This window comes from Cyrtonyx montezumae, unplaced genomic scaffold (genome assembly GCF_038088225.1).
Source record: "Cyrtonyx montezumae isolate F1298 unplaced genomic scaffold, pur_monq_1.0 scaffold_0, whole genome shotgun sequence".
NCBI classification, from domain to species: Eukaryota; Metazoa; Chordata; class Aves; order Galliformes; family Odontophoridae; genus Cyrtonyx; species Cyrtonyx montezumae.
In genome coordinates, this window is record NW_027071824.1 from 25,666,061 (window position 1) to 25,691,841 (window position 25,781).

A 25,781-nucleotide genomic window follows, 5' to 3' on the forward strand; every position below is an offset into this window, starting at 1 on the left:
AAAATAACATGAATCTATTTTTGTAAAACTGTTCATACTGTTCTCCTCTGCCATGAAAGACCTAATGTAAGGGTTGCCAGTAACAGATAATCACTTTAATTTTCTTTACACCTTAAGTCAGAGAAGGAGCACTTTAATTACCAGCTAAGAACCTGATTGTTTTATATCATATCTCACACTAATCTTAACTTGTAAAGATTGCTGCTGTATTGTTTTTTGACTATGTCCTCTTGAACCTTATTAACAGAAGCAAATCAATATCTTGCTATTAGTAACATTCAGTTTGTGGTTTTTATATGTTGAATCCACAGAGGGGAAGTTTCAGTCTCTGTTTTTGGTTTTGTTCTGTTTTTATTTTGTTTTGTTTTCAAGTGACTGGCACTAAGTGAACTTGACACTATCGGTTGCTGTCATTGGCTTTGGGGACCCAGTAAATACCATTGGGTTACAAGAACATACAAGGGCTTTCCTGGGCTATTAGAGGTACCCAGAACCTCCTTACGTACTTGACAGAAATTTGGAGCTTTCTCCCTTTTCTAAAGAATACTTGCCACCCCCCCCCCCCTTTGGATGTAAGTTAATAGAATATCTAAAATTCACTTTCAAGACAATTTCCTTACTAAACGTTGCTGTCCCATGCAGTCTTTTTAAGTTGACGCCTGGATCTATCATATACCGTCAAGGAAACGGTCAGTGCACTGAAGGTGAGGTGCATCACTGTAGGCTCCTTCTGCTGTGCATCTTCAGATTCTCACTGTGCTGAAGGATTTCCCCAGAAAGGCACTGGCCTTTGATTAACACTGAGACGCACGTTCAGTATGAAAACCTGTGCTTTCTTTTATATTGTTTTCATTTTTTGATGGAGAAGGGGACATCACAGATTAGATTTTAATTTTTGAGAGAGATGTTTTGGACACTTTTTAATTTTTTTTCCTTTTTTTTTTTTTCCACTTCTGAGCTTTAAAAGCTTCAGAGTACAAAAGCAAACCTATAGAAGACTGTGTTCATATTTATAGGAGTTAGGGATCGATTGCGTTACCCAGTACTGCAGTTTTCTATCTGTCCCTTATTTCCTTACTTAGCCAAAACAATGTGAGTGTACAGAAATATTTCTGTATATACTACAACTTGTGACAATTATAGCATCTGTATAGTTTGTATTCAATTAGAGACCTTTTCTATGGAAAGCTCAGTAATTTTTTATTAAAAAGATTACTATTGTTCATGTAAAACATGAAAAAAGCTAATCGTTTAGTAACAAACTGACAGAAGGGGGGAAAAAATTCAGTATTGGTATATCGTTTAGGAGAACTAATGGAAATCCCAGGGTTTTTTTATTTCACTTTTCCTTTTTTAAACACATTCTTGCCCTTCACAGTTCTGTTCCTCTTTCCTCCTTTCTTCCCAGGAGAAAAAAAAAAAAATACAGAGAATACCTTTACTGTAAGTGCCTCTGCCAACCTGGCCAAGGAGTGCAGATCTTTGTTACTGTCTGGTCTGCAGTGCATTTAGGCTGTCAGTGAAACAAGTGAAAAAGATGCCTCTTCTACTTCATCTTTAATACTTCTTAAACAGAGGTTCAGTTGGTTTTAATTTAGAAATGTACAGCATAAGCCTTTAAACTCATTTCAGTCCCTCTGTAATTCAAACTTCCGCAGGTATGCAACGTATCAAATTCTAATCACTTTGTAGGTTTGTGCTCGCCAGACAGGTTTAAAAAGTGCTTGATTTTACACTCCACGTAAGTTATTACCATAGGGTCATCAAATCAGGTCAGCCATTTCTTCAGTGTCCTTTAGAAACTCTTAATTTCATGTCGGTTGAATATTCAGTCTTGAGCATCACCAAGCAGCTCCATGTTCTAAAAATATTTTTTAAACTGTCTTATGGATCTGTGCGTGTCTAGTCCTGGTTAAAGACAAAGCTTCATAATGCTATTTTTATTCATGATGTTAGCCAGCTGTAAAATATGAGACCTTTATCTATAGCAGGCAAAGAAATCAGGATTCATTTACAGGTTGCCTATAAAGTTGTGTAATTTGAAAAGCAGTGTTCATTATGAAAGAGCTCTCAAGTTGCTTGTAAAGCTAATCTAATTAAAAAAAAGATGATGTATAAAGGTTCTTGAAAAACAATGTGGTTATTTGTAATCTGTGTAACTTTTAGTAACTAATTTATAAATGCCCCCAGTAAAGAAGGGCGTGTGGATTTCTGTTTTAAACCAGAGCCATTTTCACTCTAGAGAAGGATCTGTTTCTTTCTGAACTGTCCTTATTACAGGGGTGCGGTGGTCATTTTTCTCATTATTTCGACCATCAAAAACAGCACCAAATTTGAACTGGTTGGAGTATTGATCTACGTAGATTCACTTCTTATTTTTTACTACCTTCTGATATGTGTAAAGAAGCACAACGCCAGAATTTCCATGTGCTTTTCTGCAGGGCTGCTCTAAATGAATTCTTTTGCCAGTGTGCAAATCTGGAACTGCCTCAACCCAATGCAGCACCTTGCACTTGTCCTTGTTGAGCCTCATTGGGTTTCTGTGGGCTTGCTTCTTGAGCCTGTCCAGGTTTCTTGCAGTGGCAACCTTTCCATTGTGTCAGCTGCACCACTCAGTTTGACGTCACCAGCAGATTTGCTGAGCGTGCACTCAGTCCCACTGTGTCATTGATAAAGATGTTGAAGAGTACTTGTTTCAAGACGGGCACCCTGGAGGACACCACTCGTGACCAGTGTCCCCTTGGATGTAGAGCTGTTGATGACAGCCCTCTGGCTATGACTATCCAGCCAATTCTTTGTCCACCAAATAATCCATCCTTCAAATCCACATCTCTCTGATTTAGAGCTAACGATGCAGTGTGGGACCACATCAAAGGCCTTGCACAAATGCAGGTAAATGACAGCAGTTGCCCTTCCCTTGTTCACTGCTGGTGTCACTCCATTGTAGAACACCACCAATCTGCACTTGGTGAAACCATGCTGGTTGTCTTGGGCACTTCCACATCTTGTGTGTGCTGTAATATCTCTCAGTAGAGGTTACAGAGGCCAGCCCACACGAGATGCCACAGTTCTTCAGTGTTTCCTGTTTGAGCCTCATAATGGCTGTCCAGCAATCAAGGAAGCATCTCAGTGACTGTGCTTCTAACGTTGTTTCAGCTTGTGTGAAGTCCCAGCACCTGCTTGTCTGTCTTGTGCAGGTTCACTGGGAGTTCCCTGTGCCTCTGGGTGAGTCTGCCAGCCTTAGTGCACTTTCTGTCACAGTGGATATCTGCTGGGCTCTGCTGTGCTCTGCGGTGATGGCTTCTGTCAGGGTGCTAGGCTCCAGCCTAAGTGCAGCAGCACTAGCTGGTCCTGATGTGAGTTTATGTTCTCTTGAAATCTTTCCCCATCTTTCTTTTGTGTTAAACGAGGAATAAGGCTTGTAGTACTTGCAGCTATCCTGGACAGATGTGATTTTTAATGATCACTTTGTTGAGCACAGTGTGGGGAGGAATCAGTTTGCATAGCAAAGCCAAATGCTGCACCAAGGAACGATGAAGTCTTTTGGCTGCTGCTCAAAAGAAAGCCACTTGCAAATCTGACAGGAAGCGAGCTGACAGCCTGAGTGCTGGAGGCAAATATCTTATGCAAAACATCTGGCTGTGCTGACCGCCCTGAGGTCAGGGGTGGAAGGACCAAATCTCTTAAGTCATGCTGATAAGTACAATCGGACTGGGAAGTACCGCTTCAGTGCGTGCTGAATGCTTTGAAGAAGAGGGGAGATTGCTAAATGACAAAGGCAAACGCAAAATCTGAGATACCCAGTACTAGCATGAGTACTTCGCCGGCAGGCATGCGGATGGCTGCGTGCACTTGTATAGTGGGAGTGAGTACTCGGCAGCCAAGACTTTGAAGAACTTGCTTGGGTTTGGTTCTCATTTGCTTTTCTGGGGTGAGAGGCGGATCTGCAGAAACTTGGGTCTCCCATACAAAATGTCATTTAGCCTTTTCGGCAGAACGTGAATAAAGCTTGAATGCTGCAAATGCATCAAGGCCAGTTTGAGGCTTTACATCACTGGCCGTGAGGTATGTGCCCTTCTGAACTCCTGCCCCTATCTGGTGGGAGGGGAGGGAGGGCAGCCAGCAGAAGCAGGTTCAAGGTCCTCTGCCGTACCAGACAAAACCAGTTATAGAGAATTCGCTTTGTTGACTTTTGCTTTTTGTTTACTCAGCTCCATCGTGCTTTTTGCCATAGCTTTGAAGATGAGTGAATGTATTGCTTCCTGAAAAAAAGAAAGCCACAAGCCCAGAGCTGTCCTGTGGAAGTCAGAACTAAGAGTTGGCTCTAAAAATGGAAGAACTAGATGAGGTGTGGATCGCCAACTCAAGTCCATAGCAGGACAAGGAGGAAGGAAGGGTTGACTTCGAAATGTTAAGCAGGGCAGGAAGAGACTGAAGTACGAGCCTGAGATAAAATGTGTGGGGTGGGTGTGGGGAGCACGGAACATAACCGTGCAAAAATGTTATAGGTGTCTGCTTGGGAGAGGAACGAGAGGAGAGAGGATATGCTGCATGTTTGCCTCAGGAAAGCCAATTGCTGATTCATCCCATCTGCCTTTCTCTTCATGAGTACTGTTGCAAAACAACATACTTTTATGTCTGAAGATAAGAGGTCCAAACATTTTGCTTGAGCTAGGAGTTGTTTCCTTGTCTGCCTTCCAGAGGGGGAGATTTTTCCTCCTATTAAAAGCACAGCTTGGGATTACATTTCTATTGGCGATAGTTCACGTGTTCCTCAGGAGAGCTTCTAACATACTCTGTGTACAGCGTGGTGATAAATGCTAGGAAGGGTGAGCATTTTAGCCATGAGCCCGGAGCCAGTGTCTTCATGTGGCTCAGCAGTGAGTTGTGTTGTCAGTGGGTATCTCAGTACCTAAAGATATCAAGGGTCGGACAGAGGGCCAAAGATCAAAACTAGCACAAGTCATGTGTTCTGGATATAACTTGCCTGCATTAGGATATGTGAGCAAGCTTTGAAAAGAATAAAGTTTTAAAATAAATAAAAATTGCACTGTAGTAGAGGACGTGATGAAAAAGAGTAGTACATAAGATGAAACAGCCCCCACCTAGCCAGGCACAGCCTAAACATGCCCCCCCCCCAAGCCTGCTAAGTGCAATCTCACCTGCTGATGAGCACAGTACCATGAGTTACTGCAGCTCAGAAGCATTTCAGTAGAACTCTTTTTATTTGAGCATCTTTGGATGTGGAAGAGAAGCCATTTCTCCAAGGAAGACATGGTTCAGGATACCACTTATATTTGGTTAAGGGACTGGGGGTCATGTGTTGTAATAACTGGACCTGTTTTCTGAGATGAGAGCCCAGCAGACATGGTTCCTTCCAGTAGAGGTGATGTGCTGATGGCAAGGTTTCAGCTGCCGCGTGAGGCATATTTACTTTCCTTCAGTCCTCCTTTCCCCATCCGTAACGTAATGATGGGCACAAGTTCTGCACGGTCACATTTTAATGAACAACCCCAAACCAGAGTTAGTTGACCCTCTTTGGACTTACATTTTTGTTCTACTTAGAACAACGTCACTTATGGAATACCCAGCAAGGGAATGTATTTTACAGTAAAAAATTAGACATCCACGAGGCCAGGGAAGCACAAAGTGCTGGGCTTTTTTTTTTTTTTTTCCCGTGCACGATCATTTTCACTCATGACTCAGCAAACCTGCCCACATGAGCTGTTATCTGCAGCGCACGTAGCAGGAATGCAGAAATACCTCGGCAACCCCGGGCAGAGCAGGGCGAACAACAGCGAGCACAGGGGTCCCCCTAGCGTCGTCAGCGGCCCCAAAGAGCCCGAGTTGCTTCAGCTTACAGCGGCAAAAGGACGTGCGTTTCGGTTGTGCTGTTGGTAACTTACTAGGATGGTGGAAGCTGTTGTTTAGATAACGTAAGGCAGCTACACCTTGCTCTTTTCATGTCGCCTGAAATAGTACATCGAGCAGGGATGGGATGGAGGAGCAGAGAAACAAAAAGGGGCTGGGCATAGTATAACGACCCAGTGCTGAAGACTGCTTGCCCAGCAGCAGAGTCCTCCACTCCTCCGCCCTTCCTGAGGAAGCTGGGGCAGCATCTCTCTTGGGATCTGCTCCAGGTCGAGCATGGACTGACCACAACCCTATGAGTGGCTCAGTGCCCCTCTGTAGGAGAGCTCTGCCTGAAAAAGGATACCAAGAAAGCGTAGACTAGGGGAATTTTAGACATCTTCCTCCAAACTCAGGTCTCCTCATTCTTTCTGGGGAATGCTGGTGTCCAAAATTGCTTCAGATCACAGCATCGGTTACCACTTGGAATGCTTTAGGATGAGAGAGATCAGCCTCTGAGAGGTTCAGGATGGATATTAGGGAACATTTCTTCTCAGAAAGAGCACTGAGGCACTGAAAGGGGCTGCCCAAGGTGATGGGGTCATCATCTCTGGAGGCGTTCAGGAAGCATGTGGGTGTGGCACTGAGGGACATCATTTAGTGGCCATGGACCTGTAGCTTCTCTTCCTATTGGTGACTTGTAGAATTAAAGTGTTAAGACCCTCAACTAAACAGTATCCCTGTAGCTAAGATGCCATACTGGGACATCTGCCCTTTATTTTACCCCCACCTTTCTGCACATCTTCGCCAGACCTCTGAAGAGAAGGCAGGTGCAATGAGTACACAAATGGTGGCCCAAAGGTTCATGTCATTTGAAGAAAGTACTTGGTGCTTACAAACTGGGCAGTAGGGGAGCCAAATACACAAGCTTGTTGCTTCTTGCTCCTTCACACATTCTGTGTTACCCAGCACATGAGGTGACAACTCTCAGTCTTACCAGGACAAAAGACGCAGCTGAGATGATGTCAGCAACAGGGGATGGTTGGGATGGGGTGAGGTATTGAGGCCAAGCTGCTACACCTTCTTAGTGTCTTAATCTAGTCTTAAACAGCCTGGCCTGTCAGAAGCTAAAAAGGAAACGAGATTAAGGCCACAGACTTTTTTTTTTTTCAGTCTTTCAGACTTGCAGCACACTGCCCCTTTCCTGAGCTTGTCACACCTCCTGAGCTTAGAAAAAGGAGCAGGAGAAGCATTCTGTGTTTTATAAGCCTCTCTGGCTCCTTACAGCTCTGCCCTTCCTCTCTTGTAAAGCTGGGATAATGCCAAATTATGACACAAAATCAGATTCTTCATTGCAATGGGTGCAAGAGGCACGGTACACATACACCGCCTTTGTTGTTATTCACTGAACCCTGAACAAGGAGCTCGTGTATCTTCCAAGGGCCTCTTGCACGACAAACGCTCACAGGAAAGCCAGTCCATTGAAGATCTCGCATCTCAGCTCTCACGTGGTAGCAGACCTCCCTTCCTCCTCCGCCACGGCTGTGGCTCAGCCCTCAGCCTGGAGCGTGGTGGAGGCAGGATAAGTCCCTGCCAGCTCCACTCCTGCCTTTTTAGCGCGTAGGTTGGGAAGGGAGAAATAAGCAGTCCTTAAACGTAAGGAGCGCCATCTAATGGCCTAGTGGAGAATGCCGAGAGGTGGTTTTGTTTATAGCAAGCACACGACATACTGAAATGCAAGACGCTCCCACGAGCAGCCTACCTGTCAATCACATTCTAAGGGTAAATTCACGTGGAATTCTTGGCGATCACATAGAAACAAGCGTTCACTTAATCCTCAGGCTTCAAAGCAGCTATTTCCATTTATTCTTATTAAGCATTATTTTTCTTAACCTGTCTTCCAACGTCATCAGAGCTCATCAAATAGTATGAAATAAAAAGCACTTGAACGTGCTTGTCAGGATTTCTTGCCCAATAATCATTTTCAAAACAGCTTATGAGCTGCCTCTCCTATACAAATAGCAAAGTAACTCCTATTAAAGTCATTTAATCTGTAGTAAAAAGAAAAGCTCTGTGAATCACTCTGAACAAATCTAATAGCTACCAGAATGAGACTGATTTTGCCTTTAATTTGGAAAACTATTTGTTGGCAAGTAAGATGCATACATTTGATCTACTTCACATCCAATGTGAACAGAATTCACAATAACGTGCCCAAAACCAAGGCAGTGACCCAATTAATAAAGGCCTGCAATAGGCAGCAGTTGTAAAGCCTATCATCAGCCCAGCTTCTTCCACACATCTGACCCCAGAGTTGATCAATTCTATTTTTATTTAATCGGTCTATTTTAAGGTTCCTGTATATTTGAAAGAGCACTTACCTATAGCATAAGAGTTAGGGTAGTATGGTTAGATCGTGGTTGGACTCAATCTTTAAGGTCTTTTCCAACCTGAGTGATTCTATGATTCCATTTCTATTTCTATTTTTAGGCTGTACTATTCACTGACTTCTACAGATTAATTCCCTTATCTGTTTTCATTCAAATAAACAAATCCCACTCCAGTATGAAAATACATTTGACAGTACTAATCCTTTCCTCTCACCAGTTGCAATTGGGAAGACATAGGCCAAGAAACAGGAGAACAATACCAAGAGAGACATCTCAAAAGTAATCCAAAGACACCCAAGCAGTGCTGTCCTCGGGAATGTCAAGTTTCAGTGGAAACTCTGCAGTTTCATGGATGCATGAGAAATGAACATGCCAAACCAAGATTTAGAATTGGTATTTGTAAAAGCAGTGTTTTCCAAAGAAACGAAACAGAAGCAAAACTATATAAAGCACACAGTGGAGATGGCAGAGGTCAACACAACACATTCAGCAATATGCTTTTAGAAGGAAATATGAGATGGAAAAGTGTTGACACAGAAAGGAAACACATACACGAGCACTAACGTAAGATGGCCACGACTGCCATGTGAAACCCGGGCTTAAAGACAGCGTAGAATTCAGAACCCATTTATTTAGAACATATAAGAACAATTCAATCCACGTTAAACATCCTTAGTGTCAACAGTTTAGAATACAGCAGCATTTTAAAAGAGAGAACTTCCATTCCACATTATTTCCTTGTCTTTAAAAAAGAACTGCAAATAATTTAAGGGCAAAAATATGTGCATCTACAGCTAATATAGCCATTTAAAGTTGTAGTAATGCCATATGAAAAAGTGTGTTTCTTCTTTTAACAGAAATATTTATAACCAATTTTATACTTAAGTAATCAAGCCTTTAATCGTTTAAACAGTTAAACGCTTTCAGTAGAGCAAAAGGAAGCTTTTATGACATAGCCAGTAACAGTCTTTACCAGTATTGCTACCAATGCTCCTCACAACTTTTACTTAGCAGCTTCGACGTAACACGGGGTAGTTACTCATGTACTTAATAACCACGTCATTATAGATAGTGAACTCTCAATGAATTTGTGCAAAACATCAGAGATAAGTGGCTGGAAGGCCTAGCTGGGCCCTCTGGCCAAAAGGCACGCAGAATATTGAAACTTGTTAGCCTGCATTTGCCCACCCTTTTAACAATGCAGCTAACTTTCAAACCCTTTTGTCAACAAAGCTTATTTTAAGTCTTTTTAAACTGAGCCCTTAAGCTCAGAGCCCTTGTCTTCCAAGCATCCTTTGATTTCTCAGCATTGTTACTGACTTTCTGGATTTTCTCTTTTCCTGCTACACAATCCACACATTAATGGTTTGCTAAGTTTCTGGGGCCTATGCTTCTCCCACCTTCAATGAAAGCTCTTGAAAGTCTCTTATTTATGTTCTCCAGAAGGTCATGGGAGGGAAAGACCACCTGAATGTGTAATGATGGCTTAAACAAAATACTTGCTATTCTGAAGATACCTGCTGTTTATCTCCAAGGCATTAAGTAGAATAATTCTTTTCTCTTATTGGTGGTTAACTTGAAGAACAGAAAAAAAAAACCCACTAAAACCAACACATTGTGGTCCGAGGAACAAAGATAAATTAGCAGGATTTAGAACATCTTGATTTTAAAAACTGCCTTAAAAACATGCAGTTATATTACTCCTTTTCCTTCAAGAGAGCACTCCAGAAGGAGGATTCTTGTGATCAAACAAGACAAGAATCGAGGTGCTCATTTATTTCAGACTCCAGAACCTCAGTTTGGCACACAGGACAACTGACATTTCTTTCCTGCCTTTCAGCAGTGCTGGATCTTGGAGAGCAGACTGCAGATTCACCTTCAGTTTTCATAGGTGTATTTATACTCGAAGTCACGCCAGTATTTTTCTTTTTTATGAAATAGTTTTCAAAAGTAGTTTTGTCTTCCTTCCTTGGCCATTGCTGCACTGTATTTTCCAAACTTTTCTTCTCGGACAGAGTCTGAGCTGCTGCAGCCTGCTGCAAACAAACTTGCTTTGGTGACCTGCTATAGCATGGCGGCAAAACCCTCTTGCCTTTTGCAGAACCTTGGTTTGAGTTTCCTTCCACAACACGAGCAATTTTAACAGGGGATCCATTAATGTTCTTGTATGCTTTTGTATTAGCCACAGAGAGTTTAGGGAACTCCCGCTTTGAAGCTAAGTTCATTTTCTCACTAGCATCATCAGTAAAGAGAGGGAAGAAGGTATCGTGACGGGGTGATTTTTCGAATTTTATCTCATTTTTAGGGACTGGTATTGTGCTTCCTGCTGAACGATGCTGTGAACCAGATCTCTCACCGTTTTTAACATTACTGCTGAGTATTACGCTTTTTTCTGAGAGCCCATCTGCTCCTCCAAGCCGATACCCATTCCCACTAAAAGGCTTTGGATTACCCAAACGTACATGGCCTGCAAAGAAGAAAAAACAAAAATCTTGCAAGCCTTTCCACATATAAACCATAGTCTTATTTGAAAAAAAATCTGCTGTTTGAAAACAGTGCAGCAAAATAAACCTTGGGAACAATTAAGTTGAGAAGCCTAGAAACAAACAAAATAGGCCCTGTTCCTTTCTACGTAACAGTAGCACCTAATACAAAGCTCACATAACAATACCTGTTCAAGGGACTGCTTGTACAAGGACAGTTGTGACAAAGGAAGAAATAATTTTCAATACCTTTGTTAGCTGACTTGGAATTTTGAAGGTTTCCTGGCTCGGTTTTCTCCTTGTGTTTCTTAGAGAAATTCTCAGGCTCTTTCACTTTTGTGAATGTACCTCCACAATTCTCTTGATGCTCAGCCCACCAGAAGTCTCGTGCAGAGGGTGCTCTATTCATTGAACGTTTCACATACCCAAAATAAGGTCTTCTGTACTGACAGGGGCCGTTGCATCGCCACCAGTGCTGGCGGTAGGAATCTACCTCATCGTGAAAATTATGATAGATCTAGGTTTTAGCAAAAAAAAAAACCACAAGTGCCAGTCACTCAGAAGAATTCTCATTTTAGTCAGTACTGTCTCTACTGACTTCACACACACACATCCACCATCGCCACCACATTCTTTCATATTGCAGGTCAAAGATAAAGTCCTGCTTGCCAGTAAGGTATCAAGAAGAAAGAAGAGAGTTCAGCTGTAATGGAAAAGACATGGTACAAAGTCCTTCTCCATGTGCCTTCTCTGCAAAACAGTGTAATGTTCTAAGGAATCTGGCATGTGATCTGTGTCTTGAAACACCCTTCCAAGTTTATTGCACCTCTTTGGGAAAACTTTATTTTACTGTTGTGAGAAAACTTCTCCCTGCTCCCCTCATCCTGGTTTTACATTTTAATCTCTAAGATACCTTACTGTCATGATTTCTATGCTATTGGTTAGAACAGTTGAATCTGGGAGAAATCTGATCCACACAAACACAGAGCTTTAAAAAAGTCAAGATGTACAGAAAGATATCCTGTCTGCCTTACATGAGCTGCAATAAAATCATTTCTAAAGTACACAATACTAGCATTATATTCTCCATCTTCCTATTATCTTAATTAATCATATCGCAGACACAAATCTTAAAATATCATCAACTCACCAGGTTCTACTGATCTCAACTAAAACAGGCTGCTGCTATTCCCCAGATATTATCGTGAACATGGAGTTATTCCGTCTCTGAATTCATGAACCATTGCAAATTTTAAACTAACTTTAAATGGGAATTCTCACAGGGGGTAACTGTGATATCACATCTGCTTCAACTTAATCCCTCCAACACTCTGTCCAACAAAATAACCACAGTACTGTCAGAGGTGGCTGCACATTTGCCTTGGTGCCTACTGCAGGGTGCCTGAGAGAAACGAAAGGGTATTACTGAAAAACATGGTAACAAATTACAAATATACACCTATCTATATATATGGATATATTAAGTGGACTGTGCTTACTGTGACATTGGCTCCAGTCAAACGATTAATGCGATGCATATGCTTGCAGAACTCTGGCCCGTGAGAGTCACGATCTCTGTCATTGTTAGTAACAAAAAGCAGGGCGTGGATCATTTCATGCAACAGCGTCTGAAACAATGAAAAAACATTAGTTATTAAATTAAGAGTGTTACATGTAACTAAAAAACTAAGCTGGAAATATTTGTATTGTCTTTGTTCATCTTGGCACTGATCTAATTTTCATACATTCACACGTTGCCCCTGAGCCATAAAAACACAACAGTTATTCTACTCCCACACGAGCATCATTCTATAAAGAATAGTCCTGAAGCTCATCAGACCTCTAAAGAGATCACCCTCTCCGCAGCCAAAGAACTGTGTATGAAGATAAAAATTGCAGCATCTCCATTAACCAAACCTGAGCACCCTCACTACTTTGCAAGCCCTGAGTATGTAAGAACCCCACTATGGGATGTAAGATGTGGGTGAGTGTATGATGGTGAGATGCCCTCTGTTTCATGTTCAGGTATGCCAGCAGCCTTCTGATACCTCGACAAGATCCTTCCTGGGCCGTAACTTCAGGAGAGGCTCACTCAGGCGAATGGAACACATGCCACCGTTCCCTTCGTATTTACACACCCCAGCGCAGCTGAAAGACACCCGGGAACAAAGCACTGAAGGCGAGGGGCTTTTACAATACACCAAGTCAGCCCCCCACCCCCAACCAGGAGAGGAGGCAGGACCCCATGAGCAGCCCCCCCCCCTCGCCCCACCGGGTCCTTACAGTGTCATGCGCGGGCTCCAGGACACCTCCACGGCCGCCAGCCGGCCCCAAAAGAGCGCCTCGTTGAACTGCACAAAGAGGCCGTGCACGTCGGGGCTGGGGTCCAGCAGCTCCCAGGCCTCGTCCACCACCGACAGCGGGCGGAGAGACGCGGGGTCCGGCGAGGCCTCTTCACGCGCCTCCGCCTCCCACAGCTCCTGGAGCTGCAGGGCCAGCGCCATGTCATCGTCCCCTTCGTGCTGCTCTCGCTCCATGCTAACCACCGTTAGACCCTCCGCAACACAGCCCACTGCGCACTCCAACGGCCACCTCGTCTATTACACATGCGCAGTTGCGAGCTGCGCGACCGCCCCCTCCCCCCCCCCCGGCGCATGCGTGACGCACCCCGCGTCTTCCGGTTCGCCCCTTCCCGGCGGAGCGGCTGCGCATGCGCATGGGGAGCGGCAAAGCCGTCTCGAGCGGCGGCGCCGCGCGCAGGCGCAGTGGAAATCTCCGTGGCGGCGGCGGGCGGTGAGCATGGCGCTGGCGCTCGGGGAGGGCGGCGGCGGCGGGAGCCGGCTGCGGCGGCAGCTGGAGTCGGGGGGGTTCGCGGCGGCGGAGTACGTGAAGCAGCTGTCGCAGCAGTCGGACGGCGACCGGGACCTGCAGGAACACCGGCAGCGCATCCAGGCGCTGCAAGAAGAGACGGCGCAGAGCCTGAAGCGCAACGTCTACCAGAACTACCGGCAGTTCATCGAGACGGCGCGGGAGATCAGCTACTTGGAGAGCGAGATGTACCAGCTCAGCCACATCCTCACCGAGCAGAAGGGCATCATGGAGGCCGTCACCCAGGCCCTGCTCCTGCAGGCCGACCGCGACGACCCCGCCTTGGGCGCCCGCCGTGCCGCCGCCGCCGACCCCTTCCTGCCGCTGTCGGCCAAGGAGGCTGCGGCCAGCGAGGAGGGCCGGCAGCGGACGCTCACCACCCTGCTGGAGAAGGTGGAGGGCTGCCGCGACCTGCTGCCCGAGAGCCCCGGCAAGTACCTGGTGTACAACGGCGACCTGCTGGAGTACGACGCCGACCACATGGCGCAGATCCAGCGGGTGCACGCCTTCCTGATGAACGACTGCCTGCTGGTGGCCACCGCCCTGCCCAACCGCCGTGGTGCATACCGCTACGACGCCCTGTACCCCCTCGACGGGCTGGCCGTGGTCAATGTCAAGGACAACCCGCCCATGAAGGACATGTTCAAACTGCTCATGTTCCCCGAAAGCCGCATCTTCCAGGCCGAGAACGCCAAGATCAAGAAGGAGTGGCTGGAAGTGCTAGAGGAGACCAAGCGCAACCGGGCCCTCAGCGAAAAGCGACGCCTGGAGCAGGAGGCCCTGCCCCGGCCCACCCCGACGCCTCCAGAGTCCACCAACCCCTTCGAGGAGGAGGAGGAGGAAGAGCCCTCTGCCGAGGAGGAGGTGGTCGACCTCTCGCTCGAGTGGATCCAGGAGTTGCCAGAGGACCTGGATGTCTGCATCGCTCAGCGGGACTTCGAAGGGGCAGTGGACCTGCTCGACAAACTCAACGAGTACTTGGGAGACAAGCCTGTGAGCCAGCCTGTGAAGGAGCTGCGAGCCAAGGTGGATGAGCGGGTCCGGCAGCTTACAGACGTGCTGGTGTTTGAGCTGTCTCCAGACCGCTCGCTGCGAGGAGGGCCACGGGCCACTCGCCGAGCCGTGTCCCAGCTCATTCGCTTGGGCCAGTCCACCAAGGCGTGTGAGCTCTTCCTGAAGAACCGTGCGGCCGCGGTGCACACGGCCATCCGACAGCTGCGCATTGAAGGTGCCACGCTGCTCTACATCCACAAACTCTGCCACGTCTTTTTCACCAGCCTTCTAGAGACGGCCAGAGAGTTTGAGACGGACTTCGCTGGCAACAACGGCTGCTACTCTGCCTTCGTCGTGTGGGCCCGCTCTTCCATGAAAATGTTTGTAGATGCTTTTAGTAAGCAAGTGTTTGACAGTAAAGAGAGCTTGTCAACCGCAGCAGAGTGCGTGAAGGTAAGAGTGCCCAAGGAGGGAGGTGTGTCATGGTGGCCTGAACAAGGCTTGCAAATCTTCATTTCTAATCCCCCCCATAGTTGTTGACTGAGTGCAACTCTGGAAGGGTTTCCAATTTTCTCAGCTTAAGGGGGGAGAAAAAGACTATAATGTAATTGTCCAGTGTTTTTGACAGCCACGGCTTGTCTTTTGATTTCTCAGTAATAAGGGGTTTCTTGAGTCAGAAGTAAGTGAACCATAACTAATGATTCCCTGTTTTCTGAGAATACATTCCCCCTTTCCGTTTTCTATGTGAATTTACCAAATTTATCAAATAACACTTTATTTTTCCTTAATACTCAAGGTAGCTAAAGAACATTGCAAGCAGCTCAGCGACATTGGACTGGATCTCACCTTCATCATTCATGCTCTTCTGGTAAAGGATATCAAAGGTGCTTTGCAGAGCTACAAGGATATCATCATTGAGGCCACCAAGCACCGCAACTCTGAGGAGATGTGGAGAAGGATGAACCTCATGACTCCGGAGGCTCTGGGGAAACTCAGGGAGGAGATGAAGAGCTGCGGCGTAGGTAACTTTGACCAATACACTGGTGATGACTGCTGGGTCAACCTTAGCTATACAGTAGTAGCTTTCACTAAGCAGACTATGGCCTTCTTGGAGGAAGCATTAAAGCTTTACTTTCCAGAGCTGCATATGGTTCTTCTGGAGAGCCTAGTGGAAATCATCCTAGTGGCTGTGCAGCACGTTGATTACAGTTTACGGTGTGAACAGGACCCTGAGAAGAAAGCATTCATCAGGCAGAATGCATCCTTCCTTTATGAAACTGTCCTTCCTGTTGTGGAAAAGAGGTTTGAGGAGGGAGTTGGAAAGCCAGCCAAGCAGCTACAGGATCTGAGAAATGCTTCGAGATTGATGCGTATAAATCCAGAAAGCACTACCTCTGTGGTGTGAAGTGAACAAACAATGCTTATGAACAGAGTGTGAAAGCACTTAGTGAGAATGTTGTACGTTGGATATATGAACTAAGTGTGGTTTCTTTTTTGAGTCCCTGAAAAAAGTCTGGTTGCGGGATTGCAGAGACTGAAGTTACAATCAAGGGTTCAGCACTCTTTTTTGACGGGGTGTGAGAAAGTGAGATGTAGCATTTGAGATCGTGTGTCCTTGTACAGCATATCCTGTAAAAATGGTTAATGTCGTGCTTGTGACTTGGGGAATACTATGATGTACAATTTTTGGCCAAATGTTTGTGAAAATCTTTAATACGTGGACATTGTTCGGCAGGAAAAGATCACTTCTTGTCACATTATTGTGTGCATTCTTTTTTAAGGCAGTGCTCTGGTAGAAGGGAAGTGCTGAAACACTCCCAGGGTGTGGTATTTGGTGAGGCATGTCCACCATCTAGATGTGACTCAGCAGTAGAAATAAACAACATGGATTTGCATGATCAGATTTGTTTGATAGCAATGGAGACTCCTTAGTTTCTCTTGCATATGTAATCTTTTCATTTCTGGAACAGATCTAAATTAAAAATCTTAATTGATTTCTGTTGTTTTAATGTAGGCGCTGTTTCTCTAATAAGCTTTCCTGACAAATTACAGCTCACTGTAAGCAGAGCCTCCTGTTGTCACCAACACTTCTTCCCTTCAAAGAAGAAATGAGGATAACTTTCTTCCTTGCCCTTTGTATTCCTCTTGTTTTCTCACAGTCTTCATTGGGCTCAAGTCCATCTGGCAAGCTATGCACTCTTGCTAGAGGTTCTGTCATAAGCGCGTTATGGGCCGTGACCTGCAGATAGAAACCACAGCAAAGAAAATCCATAAATGCTCTTGAAATGTGCAAGTCAGGGAGAGGGTCTTAATGGAGATATTGTTTTGTTAGGAAGAAACAATTGTAGTTTTGCCGTGCAGAAACAGCAGAGGGTAAAGACACTGGCTATGAGGGTTTTTGGGAATGATTTGATCTTCAAAAAGCATACCCTCATTCTCCTGAAAACGTTACCCCTTTTTCCTGTAATGTAGCAATAACTAGCCAAGAAGAACAGTCCTTTTTGCAGAAAACACAAGGAGTGCATTTGATTGAGAACTTGAATGTAGATGGCATTCTTGCCATGCAATTGGTTTTTTAGTTTGGATTGGTGATGCCTATCTTGCTCTGTGTTTGTGAAATTCAGACAGGCTTATGTAAAGGCTCTCTTTAGAAGGCTATCAGCATCACCTTCTAAGCTGCATGAAATTCTTCTCCTTCATTTTGCAGGCCTTCTTAATTGAGGTAAAATTGTTACAGCTGCATAATCTTATACTGGGCACTTAATAAAATCTTAACAAGATTGTAACTGGAATAATTGAGTATCCTATTCCTCTTGTGTTTTCAAATGAAAGCTTTTGCAGTTTGTATCATGGTAATGAATGCCTCATGACTGCATGAAAAAAACAGAAGAACTCACTATTAAGACATCCTTTGTAATTGCTTATACTGCAGCTTTGTAATTTCTCCATGTTCTCACACTTCCAGCTCAGTGCACTTTTTGCTTTGGTGGCTAGTTTTCATTCTCTTGTTCTTAAGGTGCTTTTTGAGCTGTCACATTTTGCCAAGCTTTTGCTTACTTGCCATCCACTGTTTGGTCATTTTGCTAGAAAATCACCAAAAAGAACAAAGATGGTTTTTAAAAGGTGACTCATTAGCCTGAGCTAAAATGGTTTAAAAAACACTGAAATAGCTGTATTTGCAAGCAGGCTTTTTTTTTTTTCCAGCAGTGAACTCACTTAGATACCAGAACCCAGTGAATTATACTGAAGTAAGGTATTTTCTATCAACTGTTTAAAGTAAGTGAGGGTAGTAATCTGTCCTTGCTTAATTTTTAAATGAAATGTGAGAACTCTCCATTATGATAGGTGATTTGGAAGGCAGAGAGAACGGAGTGTTTGCTTTCTCTGAAGACAGGTATATTTCAGTGTTTTGTTTAATGCAGAAGAAAGCATCTTGTGAGCAAAGAATAAATATCAATAAGCGTTATGTCACTTTTTATTTTATTTATTTATTTATTGCTGTGCAAAAAGAGGGTAGCTGTGGAACTACAGCTCAAGATTAATTATTGAGATGCTTGAGGATTTTGTGTAAGAAGCTGAATTGTGGATGCTTGATTTTTCAGCTCCGGCACGCTATTAAATTGGAGAGCCCTATTCATGCTTCTGTTACGAGCTGGCACAGCACATCTTATTCTAACCAGAGGCTGAAATGTAAGATCGAATTCTGCCGTGCACTCTTGTTATGCCTTTATCACCATTCCCTTCATCAATCTATTAAAGGCATGCATGTCCTATTCTCCTGATAGTCTATCTGCTGCCATCATGGAGCAGTAGGCTTCCTACATAGATGTTGGCTTTAATGGGCTGGGGAATCTGGCCTTCTTTTTTGAGGGGCGGGGTCAAATGTTATATTCATGTCCTGTTAGCAATCCGCACTAGTTTGAGTTGTATGAACTGTAAGAAGCAGTGATACTTTGTAACCTGTGAATCTATGCTGAAGTCATAATGAAAGAAAAACATTGGCTTAAGGAAAATGGAGTGTAAATAGCATTGAACCCACTTTATATGTTAATTCGGTTAGCAGATAAAGCCAACACATGCTGAATGTCATTGTTTAATAAATACATTTCAGATTTGCATATGGCAGTTTGAAATGGTGCTTTTCTTTTTTTGAGCTGTTCACTTGTGGAGGTAGTGTGATTCAAATGGAAATTTGTAGTAACTGTTAAATAACACAATAGTAGTTCGGCTGATCCAGGGAAGAGAGAGCTGTAATTTTGCAAAGGTTTTTGTTTATTTTCTTTCCCCCTGAGGGATTTGCATATAAAATCTAGTTTCCCTTAGCTGCTGTGACAAAATTTTGGTGTATATTTTATTTAATTATTATTCAGATGAATTTATGTATTAGAATTTTATGCAATAACTTTTCTGAACAGCAGGAACCATATATTAAAACTTTTGGGACATACAACAGTAGTGATGCATTTCTGTTATTACATCATCATCAGAAAGAAGACACTGATAGCCTGGTTCAAAGATCAAGTCTGTTAATAAATCTTCAGTGATATTAATAGAGTTTGAGGTCAGCCAGCATTTGTGATGAGATTATAAGAAGCAGCAAGGTGATAAAAGCCAGGGAATGTCAGTTATGTTGCCTATTATGTTCCATTCCTATGAAGTTGGCAGATAGCTCAATGAGGTGCAATTTGAAGAAAGTCTCTCTCAAAATAGTATCTGAGTAAAATTGAGAAGTGGACTAACTGTAGTCTGCTATGATTTGAGGTGGATATATTAAGCCATATTAACATCAGGAGAGCGTAACGTGAGGCTTGCTACCTTCCAGAGATAACTTTTCCTTTATTACACACTGCTTGAATACTGCAGTGCGCCCCATCTTTTCACTAGGTGGAGTTTTATTACTTGAAACCTTCCTTAGCATGCCATGGGTAGATCGAAGCATTAAGTCTGTGCTATCTTGCACCTAGTTTAGGGGAATTTGTAGTACAATAGAAAATGAAGATACTGAAACAAATGATGTGGGTGTTAAGGTCAACATCTCATAGCTCTTTTTTGCCCCTGCTTGGTAGCATTTTTCTCCTGTACTCATTTTTGTACCATCAGGCTCTTAATTCCTCATGATTTCCCACTGTGTTTCTCCATCAGCAGCAGACATCCTTCAGCAGATTCTCAGCTTCTCAAGCTGTCTACATTTTTAGAAATATGTATCACCATGTGACTTTCAATCTGCCTGAGAGACATTTTGCTTGACTAGAAGCCCCTGAAGGGGTGTGAAAAGTTACTAATCTCAGCTTCATCTGTGTTCTGGTTGTTAATTTCTTATGGCTAAGTGAAAGGTCTCATAGTCAAGCCTTATTTTGTTTCAATATTGAACTGAAATGTCAAACGAGCTCAGCCAAACTCACATTCATAACACAGATTTGTACTCTAGCACAGTCATGCAGAAGGTCCTTAGTACCAATCTTCATAACTTAAGCGTTCCTCATACTTTTTCTGCTGCACAAGTCATGTTTTAGTTGGGCTGCCTTTTACTTAAGGCTTCCAGCATATTTTCTATGGAGAAAGTAAAATCCAGAACGTGGCCTATCTGTCAAAAAGTTCTGTGGGCACAGCCCGTAGATGCATCCTTTACCCCAGAGGTTTAAGTGTAGTTGTGTTATGTCCAGTGCCTACAGTTCTGAAAGCCAACATAGAGACAAACCACAAGCTGTGGAAAGAATATTTCCCAATCACATATAGTATTCTGCTTATATGAAAATAAATTTAAGTCCTTTATAACACAGTTGATGCTAATTACTGTAATAGATCAGGATTTTCTTAAGCCGGTACAGTAACAATTTCTTCTAGAGTATTTAGGAAACTTTCTTATTGGGACTTTAGTGAGTGCAGCATTCCCCATGATTCAGCCCTTGACTTCAGGGCTACAGGCTGAACAAGATTCTCTGCTGCAGATGTCCTCAGTTCGACAGAGGGCAAGTTATACCAGGAGGCCTGGACTGTACTGGCCACTGAACAGCATTTCTCTTTCCAGAAGTTTACGTGACTGACCAGGAGACCTTTAAGGCAATTTTGGATCACCCTTCTGTGGCTCTGTGTTGTTTATTCCTCTCTTCCTCCCTATGCTCTTGCTTGATCATGGTTAGATTCCTTTCCATGTGCTGAACATTCCACTTCACAACCAAACAGAAGACTGTATTAGGAGGATGAAGAGAATCTCCCCAAAACGCCTGAAGAGGACTGTGATGGCACGTGGTTACCAGTGGGTGTCTCACAAGAGCTCTGCACTGGTGAGCAGAGCATAACAGGAATCTGATCATCGATGCAAACAGATAGAATTGTGTTCAGTTTGCTCTCCTAGACCAGGACAAGAGCTAACAACATATAAGAAGGCTGAGATATGAATTCTTTCATGTAACAGCAGAATCTGGATTCTTAATTATGGGTTTAGATTACCCAAAAGGCAATTTGACCCTGCAGCTGTAGGAAATCTCATTTTGATGTGCTAAATGATGTTGCAAGTACTGCATAGGGAGGTGAACTAGGGAAGAAGGAGATCAAATTTACTTCACTGCTGTTGGGAAAGTCTTTAGGAATGCTTTAATTAAAGGTGATTTCTAGTCATAAAAAATAAATTGTGCAGCTGTTCACCAGACAATTTAAAATCCAATTTCTCATGGAGGTGAGTTAGCCAAATCCTGTACAATATAAGGCATGCAGATGTAAATACCTGCAGGCTTGGGCAAAACTGAGATCTGAACTTCAGATGGCACTTGGTCTGACTGTGAGGAGAGGGAAAACCCCACCTCAAGACACTATCAAGCTTTGATTCTCTGGATTCTGAGAATTCCTACTGATGTGCGGAATCAAACTCTATAACCAAGGCTAGGTTATAAAGAGGTATGTTTATGCAGCACTGGGCACATGGGGGATCGCTCCTCCTATCATGTGCATTGATGAACAGAAGCACTGGATAATTATAGAGCGATTACATAAATATTCAACAAATTTCTGAGAAATCATTTACATGTTCACTGTTTTTCCAGGAACTCATTTACATGCTGTCCCTCCTACTGACGCGTGCACAGTTTGTAGCGGGGGTCTCGCTCTGGTGGTCGTCAGGATGAAGTCAAATTGACCTTTCTACCTTGGCCCAGCTCCTTCACTCAAACCAGTCAACACCAGTTTCTTTGGCTACTCTTCCCCTTATGTTTGCCTAGCTTCATTGCATCCCTTGTCTTGACTGCAGAGATGTCGATATGTCCCACTCACCTTTTCCCATTTGTTCAGTTCTCTTTTGAATTCTCTTGCAGCCTAGTATACTTAATGCTCGTGTGAGCGGCCCTTGTTTACCCAATTCCTGATCTCACTACTGTTTATAAAGTCACAGTTCACACACAACTGTCTGTGCCAGTCAGATTTGTTAAGACCAAGTCTGATTAATTACAGCTTCTAAGCCCTGCTGTACTCTGGGGGACTCCTGTTAATGTTAATTTTCAGCTCTCTGGGCCCTATTTTCACAAGAGGAAGGGGCCCAGCTCCCTGCTCCAGCTCTTATAGGATGGGGCTGTCAGAAGGGCACTTGAAGCTCTGCAGAGGATCCTTCCTTCCTCAGAATTCAGGGAATTTTTCTCCCAACTAAAATGCGAGTCTCTGATAAGCAACTTCTGTTCCAATTACTTTTTTTTTCACTCTAACAATTGTATGATTGCTTGTTTTCCTTCCCTGTGATGTAACTTCTCCTGCTGAGGTGCCAAATTGCTTTTGTAGAGGAGGGTGGCCAAATTGCATGTGAAATTGCTATCTGTGCCTTCTATAATTCAGGCCATACAATACCCAGCTGCCCTCAGTAATGACTACGTATGTGGGGAGGAGGGCTGGGGGCTCACAAAGAAGGCCCATCACCTTTGTCCCAGAAACTTCCATCCAGCAAGGTGCTTAAATGCTTGCTTAAGAGCACAACATTTCACCCTGAGCTTGACAGGCCCACTCCTATACTCAGAGTTAATTAGAGATTCAATTTTTCTCTTGCTTGGAAGATCAGTGTATTTCTGCTGAATATCACAAAACCAGCAAGCAAATAAGTGATAGTGGGTCAATACTGGGCCTGTGGGCCCAGCAGGTTCCACAGCAGCTGGTCTTGGGCCTTCTTGTGGGTCGGGCTCCATTTTGTTGTCAACGTCCCATTAGGGTGCAGCCTGGCCCCTTCACCCAGGACAGCCCCTCTCCTGCTGCCAGCGGCCATTTCTTGATTTGCCCTGATGTTTATTACCACTTAAATAGACTCCCAGCCTGAAATATCCAGGGGAGTTTTGCCTCTTCTGCTTTGCAGCCCAGGAAATTAATTCCCCTAGGATTTTGTCCCCACAGAAGAAGGTGCTAGTTTAACCAAACTGGCTTAGAAATTTAGTTAAACTCACACAAGACCTTCTGTTGCCCATACTTTTGACTTTCTAAAGACTCTGCTTAGGGTATAATATGCCCAGACATGGAAGTGTTTATTCATAACCAAAATTACAGCACTAATTCCTTCAGACTGCATTGAGCCCTTCTGTCTGCTGTGGGCAAGCTCCAGATTTACCTTGGTGTTTGTTTTTAGGCATTGAAGATGTAAGAGCCAGCCTGCAAATGCCTTTAATCAGGAAGCAATTAATTGCACAATTTTCCTCTTTGCAGACAGTGTAGGGCTCATCCAGGTAATGTTTGCTGGGAGGCAGCAGCTCGTGCCTGCGTGCTACTTTTATTGCTCTATGTCTCTGCTAATTAGTTCCTGTTGGATGGGAGGCCAGACTGCTACAGGGGCTTCAGATGAAAGGTACAACCGGTTAAGACAATCTAAAGATAGCTTTAAGAAGGAAAACATATGCTTTGTTTTCCTAACTCTTTTTTTTTTTTTTTTGAGTTATTTCTGAAGAAAGCTTCCAAGTGCTGCTTGTTCTTTTGCTGGAAGTCAGGACCAGATTTGTGAAGATTGTTCCTGCGTGTCAATGCTGAGCAGTGGGACTGCCGCTGACCTTATTCAGTGTTCCATTAGCAAGCCCCACATCCTTCCTGTCCCATGCACTGGCTATAAACAGCAAACTCACTTTTTATGCTATTATTGTAATTTACTAGCAGAAACCTTCCTCTCTGCACACCAAAAACATAGCTCTTCATGCCTATTATAATTGTTCTTCCAAAGTTATAAATAACACGTTAGCCTGGTTTATGTGTTCATGCAAGTCGAGCTGTAAACTGGCAGATGAAGGAAATTAACCGTCTCCAGAATTCACATTCCTGTCACTTATTCAATTATTTGATCAACATAATTGCTCAGAGCAAGAGCTAATTGGAAAATTACATGCATTTACCCTCTCTATAGAGGAGGAAAGGCTTATCAGGTATTTTACTGCAGGCAGTTTCATTACTTCCAATATTCTGGAAGAAACAAGGTTTTTAACAGAGCCAGGCCCAAACATACACAGCTAGTTTGCTAGCCAGATGCTTTCTCACCCTCAAAATAGATCCACTATTTTGTGGTGCAAGGGTTTTAACACGTCTGTACCACAAGTACCTTGGCACGTATCCAGGAACCTGCAGCTGTAAACATGTCCCTGCTTTTGTATTTCTGTATTCACACTGTTGCTGCAGCCACATGTGTCTGGTTCTTCCCATGACTGGATCCCATCCCTGGGAGCTGATACAGAGACCATTGATCAGATGGAGTCAGCCAGGTGAGGGAAGGGCATATGGTGATTTGTTGTTGCTGTCGTAGAAGATTATTTCCCCACCTTGCCAGCTCAAATCCTGCATCAGTGCCACAGTTCAAGACACTGGTATCTTTGGGCTGATTTTTCTAATTCCTCGCCACACATGTGCACACACTTCATAATTAAATGAAATGTAATCTCAGTACTGGAGCAGAGGGGTGGGAGTGGAAAGGACCAGGAAGTAGGAGAATCAAACCCTAAAGCAGTGCCTGTTTCCATTATTAGCTCTAGCATTGTTTGGGGTTGGAACATTTGATTTGTTTGAGCAACAAGACAGACAAGCACTTTTCCAGTCTGTGCAAAGGGGAGGAAGCCCATCTATCAATGCCAACAGTTTGCAACCTATTGTCTGCAGGCCCTGGGGGGACCTCTGGGTTATCTGTAGGAGAAAGGCAGCTAAGAAAATCAACCCTGTTGTCAGTTGCCTTTAATTCATGACAGATGGTTTACATCTCTGATGGAAAATATCAGATTCTGCAAATAAAAAATGGATAAAAATTAAAGATCCGTGGAACAACACATTTCCTTTTCTGCAGTGGGATGCCTGAACAGTCTGCTTCTAGATAGTAGGGGGGACTTCCCCCCACCTCTGCCCTAGGATATGCTCTGGCATGATTTCCTCCTGCTCTTTGTGTTTTGTTTTGTTGGTTTTTTTTTCCAAGCACTGGGTTTTGGCTGCCTGAAAAGCTCCCTGTAGTGGTCCACCACGATGTGAAGCGTGGGAGGCATGCTGGCCTGGTTCTCACGGGTTGTACTGCCACCACTGCACAAGTGGCACAGAACAGCCCTGGAAAACACACTATACTGCATGTACCCGACCTGTCTATATTTGATGAGAACTAGGTAATCACGTGAGTTAGTTTTAGCTCATCCTAGAGGAGATTAAGAAATGAATATAGCACGGCCTGTTTGTAATTATACTGAGACATTTCTGATAACTGTAGAAGTGTACTATTCCTTTTCTTTCTTTCTTTCTTTCTTTCTTTCTTTTTTTTTTTTTTTTTCCTAATACAGAAAGCAAAAGTAGGCAATAAGCGAATAAGAAGGTAGCCCCAGGATAGGTGGCTGGGGAGCATGCAGAGCTGTGCAAGTGTCCTAGCAGTCCCCAGGGGTGGAAAGCTGGAGCCACCGAGCTGCCTGTAGGCACAGGTTCGTTGTGCTGCTTTGTTTGGGATGCTCTGTGGTTGGGAAGATGGGTGCAGAGGGCTCCAAGAGCCATTCCAACTCGCAGCTCTGATTCTCACACAACCGCCAGGAGCTGGAAATGAGGACGGTTTTGTCAGCCGTGAGTGACTCCAGCTAGTGGACAAATAGCCCCTGAATGTGCTACTGTGACCTCTAAGCTGTGACTAATGGGATAAATCAGTAACCCGATGGCACCGCAGGACAGCTTGCTCGGAAAATGCACGCTCCTTTGTCGCCAAGTGATGGCACAAAGGGGAAAAAAAAGAAAA

General features: G+C 44.0%; 2 protein-coding genes across 2 annotated transcripts in view; one reads left to right on the top strand and one right to left on the bottom strand.

Moving 5' to 3' along the window:
* The window catches only part of SPRTN (SprT-like N-terminal domain), a 181,358-nt gene extending 167,923 nt beyond the window's left edge, over positions 1-13,435 (bottom strand). The window contains exons 1-6 of the mRNA XM_065735848.1: positions 13,391-13,435; positions 13,007-13,320; positions 12,772-12,871; positions 12,223-12,351; positions 10,973-11,240; positions 9,853-10,707 (exon numbers count right to left, since the gene is read on the bottom strand). Coding sequence (XP_065591920.1) covers positions 9,986-10,707; positions 10,973-11,240; positions 12,223-12,351; positions 12,772-12,871; positions 13,007-13,320; positions 13,391-13,435 — 1,578 coding nt within the window. The 3' untranslated portion in view covers positions 9,853-9,985. The remainder of the gene's footprint in view (positions 1-9,852; positions 10,708-10,972; positions 11,241-12,222; positions 12,352-12,771; positions 12,872-13,006; positions 13,321-13,390) is intronic.
* Positions 13,436-13,522: 87 nt separating this feature from the next.
* EXOC8 (exocyst complex component 8) lies at positions 13,523-17,476 on the top strand. Its single transcript, XM_065730260.1, has 2 exons — positions 13,523-15,037; positions 15,381-17,476. The coding sequence occupies exons 1-2, from the start codon at positions 13,523-13,525 to the stop codon at positions 15,987-15,989; spliced, it is 2,124 nt and encodes a 707-aa protein (XP_065586332.1). The 3' UTR covers positions 15,990-17,476.
* Positions 17,477-25,781: the final 8,305 nt, after the last annotated feature.